Here is a 13,416-nt window from a genome sequence, read left to right on the forward strand (position 1 = left end):
GTATATGAGTGCCTGTCCAACAGATCCAGATGAGGTAAAAGCCCACAGGGACAGTTTTACTCAGCAAGGACCAGTGGACTTCAGGATACTGCAGGATACTGCTGGGACCACGCGGCCTGCATTCTCTCTTCTCTCTCGTGATATTGAGGATTCTTTTGGTGGATTTAGTGTCATTTTGTCAATCTTGCATGGAACAGATGTGATCATTCCTGGAAACCCAATTTTTCTCCAATATTTTCCCCTAAAATTCTTTGGGAGATGATGCTTCTCAGGTTTCTTGTCTGGGGAAGCCAGCTCTCTGAAAGAGCCTGGGAACTGTTCTGATTCAGAGCTGACAGGATTGGAGGCAGATCACCCCTATTTCTGTAAATATGTTTTGAATGATATTGTTGTTCTTGAAAATGCATGCCTATGTCAATTACCTTTTAGTTTTGTAAAGACAGATGGTACCCAACTCGATATTTGGCCAAGCCAGCAAAATGAGAACTGTTGTTTTGGGTTTAAAGATGTTTTGATGTTAACGTTGGGAAAAACACATTTGACATATTTGTTTTTGCTGGGGGTTAATGGAGGATGGAAAAAACATGTTTGTTATTATGGAAAAGCATGCTTGTTTTTGATGTATAAATAAAGATGGCTGGAGCTAAAAAAAGAATAATCAAAATGTCAGATGTTTTAATTGTGCTAAACAAGGTCACTTAAAAAGGGTTTGTAGACAGGGCATTCATAGAAACAATCTTTTCTAGGAATAATCCAAATAGAAAGCCTCTGATTTCTGGAGTACAGAGAAGACATGGCAAAAGCAGAACTAGTAACAATGAATGCAATTCAACAAGGCACAGACAAGGTAACCATTTGCCATTGGGAAACATCTTGGAGCAGGGCTCTTGCAGGCCCCCATGTCAAATTTGGTTTGGTCATTCCCTATCACCTTGTGGAACTTTTCCCCAGAGCAATTTAAAGACATAATGCCTATTGTAAAAAATCATACTGATCTGGATCAAATAACAGCTTTAGAAGATAAAACAAAAATTTCAGGAAAAACCATAATTCAAATATTTTGCAAACTTCTATAAATGATCAAAGACCAAAGTTAAATAATATGAATAAATGATATTGTATTTGAGGGTCTGTTAGACACCGGGACAGATATAACAATAATGACACCAAAATCTTGGCATCCAAATTGGCCTCTTCAGGACATAAATGTTCAGCTTTTGGGGATTGGAACTTTATCTGTAAAATAAAGTCAAGATGTGTCAAATGTATAGGGCCAGAAGGACAGAGGGGAAAATTAGAGCCATAATTGGCTAACATAGCAAGGAATTTATGGGGATGTAATTTGTTACAGCAATTGAATACCCAGATTAACATTCATCCAACTCAGAAACAAATAATAAACTAACAAATGTTTCTGGGGAAAATACTAAAATGTATTGTGAAGAACAGTCACTGACCCTTCAGGTTGTTCATAAACAGGGCACAAAAGCTGCTGATCTTTCAAAGTTACCAACAGCCCTACCTTTAAAATAGTTAACAGACAAACCTATCTGGGTAGATCAGTGGCCTTTGATTTCAGAAAAATTAAAGACCTTAGAAAAACTGGTACAAGAGCAGTTACATACTCAACATATTGAATAAACTAGTTCTTGGAATTCTCCCATATTTGTCATTAAGAAGAAATCTGGAAAATGGAGAATACTAACAGATTCGAGAGCCAGAAATGAAGTAATTCAGCTGATGGGCTCTCTACACCTGGAATGCCTTTGCCTTCTCTGTTACCTCAAGGATGGTCTATTATAGTGATTGATTTAAAAGACTCTTTCTTCACTATACCTTTACAAGAACAGGATAGAGAAAAATTTGCCTTCACATTGCCTACTTATAATAATTATCAGCCCATTAATATCAGTGGAAAGTTCTCCCAAAAGGGATGTTAAACACCCCTACCATGTGCCAATATTTTGGATGACAGCCATTAGAAATAATTCATAATCAGTTTCCTCAATCTATAATTTATCATTATATGAATGATAATTTATTAGCTGATTTAAATAAACATACCTTAGAGAAAATGTTTGAAGAAGTAAAAAAAATTGACCTTCTTGGGGATTACAGATTGCTCCCAATAAATACAAAGAGGAGACTCTATTAATTACCTAGGATATAAAATAGGTTTACATCTGGATGATTTAGGACCTCCACAGTGTAAGACTATAACACTAGACCGAGGACCAGATGGCTTAGGCTTCAGCATTGTAGGAGGATATGGCAGCCCTCACGGAGACTTACCAATTTATGTTAAAACAGTGTTTGCAAAGGGAGCAGCCGCGGAAGACGGGCGTCTGAAAAGGGGTGATCAGATCATTGCTGTCAACGGGCAGAGCCTAGAAGAAGTAACCCATGAAGAAGCCGTTGCCATCCTTAAGCGGACAAAAGGCACTGTCACCCTCATGGTTCTCTCCTGAACTGGCTTCCAGAGCTGAACCAGCCCAGCCACTTGCCTATTACCTCCTACTGTGACAGAGTGGAACTGTCCCGTGGACTCTATGCTGTGTTCAGTGGGGGAAACTACAGGGGGAGAGAAACATTTAGGGATTTGTTACTGACAACTGAGCACACTTTTTCTTTCCCCTTGCATTTCATGCTCCTAACCTCATAGAGAAGGAATATTTGCATAGGTAAACCTCATTTTTATTTCTAAAGATATCTAATAATTTATAGTCATGTGGACAAAATTATTATATCCTCATCTTGGTAATATGGAAACAAAATAACTCAAAGGTAGCCAAGAGAAATAGCTTCAGAAAATTAGGATAAAAAAGTAAAATTTCCCCCCCAAAAAAGAAGACAATCTTGAGTTTTTAGAAAAGTGCCCCAATCTGGCAGACTCCCCCCTGAAAAAAAATGTTCACAATAATCTTGACTAGTCTACTATTTTAAAATTGTGAACATTGTAACATGTTGGATCATCTTATCTCTAAAATATATTTTTTTCTGCTAACATTGTTGACTAAGCTTTAAAAAGAAATCGTGTCTAATGTGTATCTTGGTATTCATTTTCAATTTTTGACCTGCTATAATTTCATGTCATTATAAGTACAATAATGATGCTACCCTGTGTTGGCAGCAGTTCTTCTGGAAAACAACCATCTAGCCATGGAAGACACAGGAAGGAGCCAGAACCTTCTAGCGCTGACTTAACAGATTGAAAATATGTTAGTGTGGCATGCTTGCTGTTTTTCCATTAGTATTAATCTTAATGACAAAGAAAAAGGCAGTGTGTTAGTAATTATTTTGATTGTATGCCATTAATAAATTTACAGAAAAATTAAGGGGGTTAACATCACTTCACTTCACTGCCGTGTATTAACATCTTATAATACAATAGTTTAAGACTAAGGGGAACAGATGGAGCTGTTTACTGAGACAACTGGTGAGGAATTATCATGTGTTCAGTCCCATTTTAGAGCGTGAAACTCCTACATTAGAATATATAAAGTCACTTTAAATATTATCTATATTTGTAGCAGAAGTAGTGTACAGATATTTTATTATAGCATTCTTGTGTAAATGTAAAGTGAATAAATAAGTTTCTGTGGTGCACAACAACAAAAAAAAAATAGGTTTACAAAAAAAATTCAACCCCAAAAAGTACTAATCAGTACGGATCAATAGTGTACTCTTAGTGACTTTCAAATTTGCTGGGAGACATTACCTGGCAACAGCCATAATTGGATTAACAACTCAAGAACTAAGTAATTTATTTCAAACCTGACAAGGTGACAAGGACTTAAATAGTCCAAGAAAACTGTCAGCTGAGGCTGATAGAGAATTGGATTTGGCAGAAAACAGATTACAGGATGCACTTGTGGATGGTTTGTTCCAGAGTTTGATTGTACTCTGGTTATTCAATCTTCTATGCATTCTCCAATAGGAAGTTTAATACAGAGAAAATATAATATCTTAAATGGATATTTTTACCATACAAACAGAGTAAAACATTAAAGACCTATGTAGAGATAGTTTCTGAGATGATTCTAAAAGGAAAATTGAGACTTTGTCAATTAGCAGGAATAGACCCAGGAGAAATTGTAGTACTTTTTATTCATGTGGAAATTTCCTCTTTATGGACAGAAAATGACCATTGGCAAAGAGCTTCCAGTAATTTTTGGGGAGAGACAAGCAATAAATATCCCAAAAGTAAGAGAATTAAGTTATGAAGACAGCTAACTGAATATTTCCTCACATTGTACAGGGAACAACAATTTCTGTAGCCCCTACATTTCATATTGGTCCAAATAAATCAGGAAAGGCAGGTCATAAGTCAGGAAATTTTTGTTTCTTTGTTTTTGGTTTTTCAAGACAGGGTTTCTTTGTGTAGCATTGCGCCTTTCCTGGAACTCACTTGATAGCCCAGGCTGAAGTCAGGAAATTTAAGTGAAGCAGCTCAAAGTCCTTATGATTCTGTTCAAAAGTCAGAATTATATGCTGTTCTCATGGTATTAATAGATTTCCAGAACCTCTTAATATGACTTAATACTGACTCTCATTATTCAGAAAGAGTTGTTTTACATATTAAAATTGCAAAATTTATTCAAGATGATAAAGAATTGACTTTGTTATTTATTCAGTTACAAGATAATCAAAAATAAAAATTATCCCTTGTATGTAATACATATCATATCCCATACTGTCCTTCAGGCCTCTAACACAAGATAATGATGAGATTGATCAACTACAGGTAGGAAATTTGCTAGAAGTCTCAGAATTTCATAAGAAACACCATGTCAGTAGCAAATGTTTGAAAAAAGGTTTTTCCATCACTTAGCAACAAGTCATGGACATTATAGTGAAATGTCCTACTATTTTTTTTATTACCAAACTCTACTATCTGCAAAAACTAACCCAAAGGGTATTCAAAGAAATGAAATTTGGCAAATGGATGTATTTTATTTTGGAGAGATTGGAAAATTAAAATATGTACACCATACCATAGATATATATTCAGGATTTCAAAGGGAAACTGTTTTGAGTTTGAAAGGCTGATTCTGTAATCAAACATCTGTTAGAAGTTATGACCATCATGGTGATAACTGTAAAAATTAAGACTGACAATGCTCCAGCATATGTCTCTAGTAAAATGAAACAGTTGTTTGCATAATACAAAATAAAATGTATTACAGGTATTCCACATAATCCTACATGGCAAGCAGTTATAGGAGGATCTAACTGAACTCTAAAAGACATGCTTAATAAAAAGAAAGTAGTAATAAAGACTGGCAAAAATAGATTGCACAATGCTTTATTAACTTTAAATTTTTGAAATGTTAATGAGAATGTAATGGCAGCTGTGGAGAGCCATTGGATAACAGGAAAAAACTGCTGAATTAAACAATTTTGTACACTTTAAAGAAGTGTTAACCTCAGAATGAAATCAGGATATGTGTTATGTTGGGGAAGAGCTTTGGCTTTTGTTTCCATGGGAGAATAAAAACTATGGATACCATCAAAATTGATAAAGATTATATTTGAATAAGAGAGACCTCTTGATTAGAACAGATGATAGTTCATCAAACAGTGTGACCATTCCATCTAAATGAACTTTTAAGATTAACAAATGCTTTTCATTTGATCTGATATAACTTGCCAAAAGGGAAACTCTCCAAAGTTAGGTTTGGGGCAGGTTTTTGTTTTTGTCCTTTCAGGAGAATGAAGACAACCAGCTAAGGAATCTGAAGACCACTGGACAAATGAAACATCTGAAGAAAAAGGATAAATCATCCAGAGGAAATGTCCCAAGAAAAAGAGTAAATGGCCTGATGGTATATCACATTTCCAACACGATAAAATTTTATAAATCTTCAAAAATGTTTGTTTCTGCTGTTCCCTACAGACATATAACATAAATTGTCTTTTTGTAGTCCCAGTTCAATTAAAAATTAAACCTGGCTTTGGAATTGGAGCATGGCTCTCTCCTCTACACCCAAGCATGCTTATTAAAAGGAAAAATCAAAATCTCTGTCACATGTCAGGAGAGCCACTTGATTGGACAGAAGAAAAACCAAACTTAATGGACTAGTTTATTGTCACTAATCTCATAATTTTTGGTTTTGTTTTAAATATTTTCTTAAGGTATAAACATTATCTTAAGATTTATACAATTAATATATATATGTAAATTTTTGTCATGATATTAATGGTCATATAGAGTACTAACTAACTCTAGAAAGAGGCTTCAATGAGCTTCTTGAACATGATTTTGGCTTTGAGTCTCTATCAGGTAACTAGGAAATAAGTTTTTGTGCTCTAGATATGCAAAGAAATTATGACCTTTAACCTCTTTGAGATCTGCTACATATGACATTTAAAATGTTTAAGTTTTCTTCAGTGAACCATGACCATGCCTAAAAGTGACCTTTGATGTCTCCAAAGGAAGATGGGGCCCACAATGACAATTCAACCTGGATTGTGGTAACACCACTAAACTGACAAATACCACCCCAAAATCACCTTTGGACTACAAACTACTCAGGACAATTTCAGGTAGTGATGAGATGGTCCAGCCTCATAGACTACTGTAGCCAGGAGTTGAGACAAGCCCTTCATTTTCTTGTTTTACAGAGACTGACAACAAATGATACAGTGAACTCTCCCAGGACTTGACAATTATGCCAATTTCTTAGGATCCCCTAAAGATGCCATTACGTCCCCCCAAAGGAAGCAGTTTTAAGAACATGTCACCCACATTCCCAATGGTGGGATGGGTGATTTAGGTCATTAGGTGGGTTATGGATATCTGTCATTATTTAGGGGCTTTGTTTGCAAGTTGTTATTGGTGATGATCAGGAAGAAAGCTAAATAAAGGAGATACGATTCAGGGATCTTGTTCTGAAAAGAAAAGAAAAGGGGGGATATAAAAATATAGGATAAAAATAAATAAATATAGATTATTGAGTCTACTTTTAAACCAAAAAAGCAACTACTAGCCTTAAATATTTTACATTAGCATGAATTTTTTTATATTGATACAAATTTAAGGTTGTTTTTCTTATAATATACTGTACATACCTTTCTATTCTTGTTCAAGTATTGTACATATACAGCCCATTTAATAATGTAATGTAGCCCCATCAGACCCTGCAATCTACAAGTTCCACACTCTGCCCCAATACCCATCTGCCTGTGACCCCAGTAACTTCTTGAAGCACAGAAACAAAACCACCACCTCTCATTGGACCAAGAGCTCTTATTCGACCAAGAGTAACTTCTGGACACATGGAATATACCAGCCTTCATTGGACCAAGAGAGGCTTCCAGAGACACAGAATCTGTTAGTTCTAATTGGACCAAGAGCCCCAATAAGACCAAGAGTGGCTCTGTGAGTCACAGAATCAACTAGCTTGGGTTGGGCCAAGAGTAGCTCCCAGGGATACAGAATCTGCCAGCTCCAATTAGACCAAGAGCCAAGATTGGACACTGAGAGTGACCCTGAGACATAGACACAACAAGCACAGAGTGGACCAATAGCAACTCACTCAGGCACAGGCACCTCTTATACCCATTAGAGGAGGAGATGGGCAGATGTCAAGGCAAAAATACATACAACAACATAAAGAGCAATACAGCATCACCTGAACTTAGCCCTCCTTCAACAGCAAAACCTGAACATCACAATGTAGAAGCAGAAGAAAGCCAACTTAAAAATAGCTTCATGATGCTATTTGCCTTTCAAGAAAAAATGAAATTGAGGAAAAGACAAACAAAAAATTGGAAGAAATCAATAAAGAAATTGAGAAAAAGACAAATAAAAATTGGAAGAAATCAATAAAGAAATTGAGGAAAAGACAAAAAAATTGGAAGAAATCAATAAATCCCTTAAAGAAAGCCAAGAAAACCATGAAAAAGCAATTAAACAGGTGAGGGAAACAGTTCAAGACCGGAAAAGGGAAATAGAAACCATGAAGAAGCCGGGCGGTGGTGGCGCACGCCTTTAATCCCAGCACTCGGGAGGCAGAGCCAGGCGGATCTCTGTTAGTTTGAGGCCAGCCTGGTCTCCAAAGCGAGTTCCAGGAAAGGCGCAAAGCTACACAGAGAAACCCTGTCTCGAAAAACCAAAAAAAAAAAAAAAAAAAAGAAAGAAAAGAAACCATGAAGAAGACACAAACAGAGGGAATGCTGGAAATAGAAAATAGTGAATGAACAGGAAACACAGATGCAAGCATAACCAACAGAATACAAGAGATAGAAGAGAGAATCTCTGGTGTAGAGGATACAATAGAGGAAATAGTTTCGTCAGTCAAAGAATACCAAAGCCAAAAATGTCATAACACAAAATGTCCAGGAAATCTGGGACACCATGAAAAGGCCAAACCTAAGAATAATAGAGATACAAGAAGGAGAAGAATATCCACACAAAGGCACAGAAAATATATTCAACAAGATCATAGAAGAAAACTTTCCCAACTTAAAGAAGGGAATGCCTATGAAGATACAAGAACCATATAGAACACCAAACAGAATAGACCCCACAAAAGTCCACTTGTCACATAATAAACAACTAAAAATACAGAATAAACAAAGAATATTAAGAGCAGCAAAGGAAAAAGGCCAAGTGACTTATAAAGGAAGACCCATCAGAATAATACCCAACTTCTCAATGGAGACTTTGAAAGCCAGAAGGACCTGGACAGATGTAATGCAGACACTAAGAGACCATGGATGCCAGCCTACACTAATATACACAGCAAAACTTTCAGTCACCATAGATGGAGTGAAAAAGACATTCCAAGACAAAACCAGATTTAAACAATACCTACCCACAAATCCAGCCCTACAGAAAGCACTAGAAGGAAAATTCCAACCTAAAAAAGACAACTATGCCCACAAAAACACAGGCAATAGATAACCCCACAGCAGTAAGTCCCAAAGAAGAGAAATACACACATACTACCACCAAAAGATAACAGGAATTAATAGTCACTGGTCATTAATATCCCTTCATATAAGTGGACTTAATTCACCTATAAAAAGGCACAGGCTAACAGGATGGATATGAAAGCACAACCCACGTTTCTGCTATATACAGAAAACACACCTCATGCCAAACGCGCGACAGTGTCGCCCGTGTGACAAATGCCGATCTGGTGGTCTCACGAGGAAGGGGGGCATGTGTCTCTCGAGGCTAGGTCCCTGGCGGCCCCTGGCAATCAGCCTGAGCAATGGTTCTTGGATACATTGTTCCCTAAAGACCAGCCTTCCGTGGATGGTTGGCAAGACTCCTGCTTCTTCTTTCCTGACAATAACAACCTCCCTGTGCCTGGACTCCCACAGACGCTCGCTTGATGTACCTGATAACTCCTCAACTGTTACACTGGCACTGCCCCCAGTGACTCAAGCCCTTGGGCAGATAGCACAAAAAAACCCTACTTCAGTGGGGGCACTCATGGATGGATTAGAACAGAAAGAGCTAATGATTCAGGTTCCCACAGATTCTAAGGAAGAAAATGTAAAAGTAAAAAGATTGTTAGGTAACCCTCACTCAGCTCATGCAAACTCACAAGAAAGAGAACTTAGGAAACTGGCAACTCCCACAAGAATGGTTGGAAAGTACATTCAATACCGTATTAATGGAAAATGGTGGACACCCCCTTGTTGGAATCCCACAAGTAGGAATTACTTAGATCCACCCCCCTTTTACAGGGGCTTATGACTATGAAGGGAATCGGTTGGTTAAATCATGGGGAAAAAGAATGTTGTGGAATCAGTTGACTTTTATGGAAAGGCTGGCTAGAAGCAGAAAGGTATGGTGTACATATGATAAGCAGACAAGGTCAGCTATATTGAGGGGTATAGCACCTGTGCTAAAGAGGTGGGCTAAGGCTCTTGGCGAGGACTTTGTAACTGTCTTTAATAAATTACTAGTAATGTTGCCATACTGAACCTCATTCAAACTGGTGCTGTGGACAGTCTTTCCCTCTCCTCCCCCTTTTAGTTTAAGGGATGTTTTCCTTTATGGAAAAAGGCTCTCATTTTTGGGCATTAAGGGCAATTAGGAGAAATGACTGAGGTTTGAATCCCAGTTGACTGTATGTTTGTAACCTGCTGAATTCTAAGTCTCAACGACACTATAAATTCCCCAAGTGGGTTTATCTTCTGATCTCTACTTTACTAGATCACACCAAGTCCAGAAGAACTCGGAACAAGCTTTTGTGAAAACCTAGACTGATAGCTGATTTTTCATGTTGGTGTATTTATAAAATTCTCCTTTTGAATCTTGAATTTCTTCAACATCAGATTCTGATGTCCCTTTGGGAATAAAATAAGAAGGGGGAACTTCAGAGTATCTCTCTGGCTTTCCTGTGCCATGTCCTTCTGAGCACTGTTTCTGACCACGCCATGTCTCAGGTGGTACCCCAGAAGAGCATCAGTTACACTGCATATCTGAGTCACAGAGGAAACTTTTTTAAGCTGGTTTAGATTCCAAATGTATACAAATGAAGTCACTTTAATCCTATAAATACTTAATTTATTTTTTAAAAATTGTGCTGTTAACCCTTTTACGGGGCAACAAGCTATGTGAAAAGTACAAAACTTTTTGTCAAATGTAATATTGAGAGTGCTTTTGACATAGTTCACTGGTTTGTCATCTGATCAGTATATACTGCGCAATGGGCAAGGCTAGGATCCATGAACCCAGCTGCAAACATCTCAAGCTAAATAAGGCGGAAAGATTTGGAGAAACAAAAGGAAAATTCTTTCCTGTCCAATGTATACTCTTCAGACTAATGAACTCTTCCTATCATGCCTTCTAAACTGTTAAGTAAAGTTTCCAAACAAGCATTTGAACTTCATTACACAGAAGAGCAACAAGTATGGTATCCCACCAGACAAAAGGCGGGAGGGAAAAAATATATATACTGAGTTCAATGGGTAAGCCTGGATGCAGTACAGTTCTTCACAACGGATGGGGAATATTCAACATGGTGTCCAACAACGTTCTAATGACGTGCTTCATCAACTGGTTACTATGAAGCAAGGTAAAGGTTTGGCCCCAATCGGGCTTCAGAAATGGTTCTTTTTTCATGACAAGCATGTCTGTCCAGCTATCAGTCATGTCTGTTTGCACCAAATCCCAAGCCATTAAAATACGACTAATTTTAAGTTAAAAATAAATAAATAAATAAATAAATACATAAATACATAAATAAATAAATACATAAATAAATAAATAAATTACTAGTAATAGATTACCAGTTGTTAAGTACGTGATCTGGATCTTAGGGTTCAGGCCACAGCATGTCTCTGTCTGAAAGGATTAATCATTCTGAATACCACATTGTGTGACCACAAAAGATTGCATCTATTGCTTTCCTTTTGCCACTGGGCTTAGTTCCATGTTAAGATTGTATAAAATCTCAGCCTGATGTTCAGTACAATTGCAGCAGTTTCACAGCATACTCTGGTGTCTGTGTCTGTCTGTCATCGCCGAATCCCAATTATCCTGAGCACCTTCATCCCGTTCTCCCTCGGTCTGGTGGCCCTCCTGAGACCCAGTCCGCGGCAACCTCAACTTCAAAAATAGACACTACCTCAGAGTAAAAGGCAGGGAAATGTCTTTCCAATCAAATGGTCTTAAGAAGCAAGCTGGTGTAGCTATCCTAATATCCAACAAAACAGACTTCAAACTAAAATCAATCAAAAGAAATTGAGAAGGATATTACATACTCATCACAGGAAAGATCCACCAACATGAAGTTTCAGTTCTCAATATTTATGTCACAAATACAAGGGCACCCACATATGTAAAAGAAACATTACTAAAGCTTAAATCACACATAAAACATCACACATAAATAGTGGGCAATCAACACCCCACTTTCACCACTAGACACATCTGCCAGATCAAAACCTAAGAGAAATAAGGGACTTAACGGATGTTATGACTCAAATGGACTTAATCGATACGTACAGAAATTTCCACCCAAACAAAAAAGAATATACCTTCTTCTCAGCACTCCATAGACCCTTCTCCAAAATTGACCACATACTCGGTCACAAAGCAAATCTCAACAGATACAAAAAAATTGGAATAACTACCTGTATTCTATTGGACCATCATGGTTTTAAGTTAGATTTCAACAACAACAAAAATTACAGAAAGCCTACAATCTCATGGAAACTGAATAAAGCCCAACTGAATCACTAATGAGTCAAGGAAGAAATAAAGAAAGAAATTAAAGATGTTCTATAGTTTAATGAAAATAAATGTACTACATACCCAAATTCATTGGATGCTATGAAAGCAGTGGTAAGAGGAAAATTCATAGCATTAAATGCCCACATAAAGAAGTTGGAGAAATATCACACTAGTGACTTAACAGCACACCTGAAAGCTCTAGAACAAGAAGAAGCAAAGTCATCCAGGAGGAATAGACACCAGGAAATAATCAAACTGAGGGCTAAAATCAATAAAATAGAAACAAAGAGAACAATACAAAGAATCAATGAAACAAAGAGTTGGTTCTTGTAGAAATCAACAAGATATACAAACCCTTATACAGACTAAAAAGGCGGAGAGAAAACATCCAATCAACAAAATCAGAAATGAAAAGGGAGACATAAAAACCAACAACAAGGAAATCCAGAGAATCATCAGGTCATACTTCAGAAACATGTACTCCACAAAATTGGAAAATCTAAAAGAAATGTACAGTTTTCTGGATACATACCACATTCCTAAGTTAAATCAAGACCAGATAAACTATTTAAATAGTCCAATAACCCCTAAGGAAAGAGAAAATGTCATTAAAAGTCTCCCAACCAAAAAAAGCCCAGGACCAGATGGTTTCAGTGCAGAATTCTACCAGATTTTCAAAGAAGAGTTAATACCAATACTCTTTAAATTGTTCCACACAATAGAAACAGAAGAAACATTACCAAACTCCTTTTATAAGGCTACAATTACCCTGATTCGCAAGCCAAACAAAGATGCAACCAAGAAAGAGAACTACAGACCAATATCCCTCATGAACATTGATGCAAAAATACTGAATAAAATACTGGCAAACAGACTCCAAGAACACATCAAAAATATTCCACCATAATGAAGTAGGCTTCATCCCAGAGATGCAAGGTTAGTTCAACATATGAAAAGCTGTCAATTTAATACACCATATAAACAAATTGAAAGAAAAAAACCATATGATCATTTCATTAGATGCTGAAAAGGCCTTTGACAAAATCCAACATCGCTTCGTGATAAAGGTCTTAGAGAGAACAGGAATACAGGGAACATACCTAAAGGCAATTTACAGCAAGTGAACAGCTACAATCAAATTACATGGAGAGAAACTCTAAGCGACTCCACTAAAATCAGGAACAAGACAAGAATGTCCATTCTCCCCATATTTATTC

At 37.0% G+C, this 13,416-nt stretch overlaps 1 protein-coding gene across 3 annotated transcripts in view; it reads right to left on the reverse strand.

Annotated features, from left to right (window-relative positions):
- Window positions 1-13,416, reverse strand: part of LOC143270339 (phospholipase A2-like) — an 80,483-nt gene that overhangs the window by 54,712 nt on the left and 12,355 nt on the right. The window contains exon 5 of one of the 3 annotated variants that reach the window (XM_076559978.1): window positions 2,579-6,891. The exons of the other annotated variants lie outside the window; for them this stretch is intronic. Coding sequence (XP_076416093.1) covers window positions 6,790-6,891 — 102 coding nt within the window. The 3' untranslated portion in view covers window positions 2,579-6,789. Of the gene's footprint in view, window positions 1-2,578; window positions 6,892-13,416 lie in introns of those variants that run through there. 3 annotated transcript variants of the gene reach the window in all.

Source organism: Peromyscus maniculatus, chromosome 23, assembly GCF_049852395.1.
Source record: "Peromyscus maniculatus bairdii isolate BWxNUB_F1_BW_parent chromosome 23, HU_Pman_BW_mat_3.1, whole genome shotgun sequence".
NCBI lineage: Eukaryota > Metazoa > Chordata > Mammalia > Rodentia > Cricetidae > Peromyscus > Peromyscus maniculatus.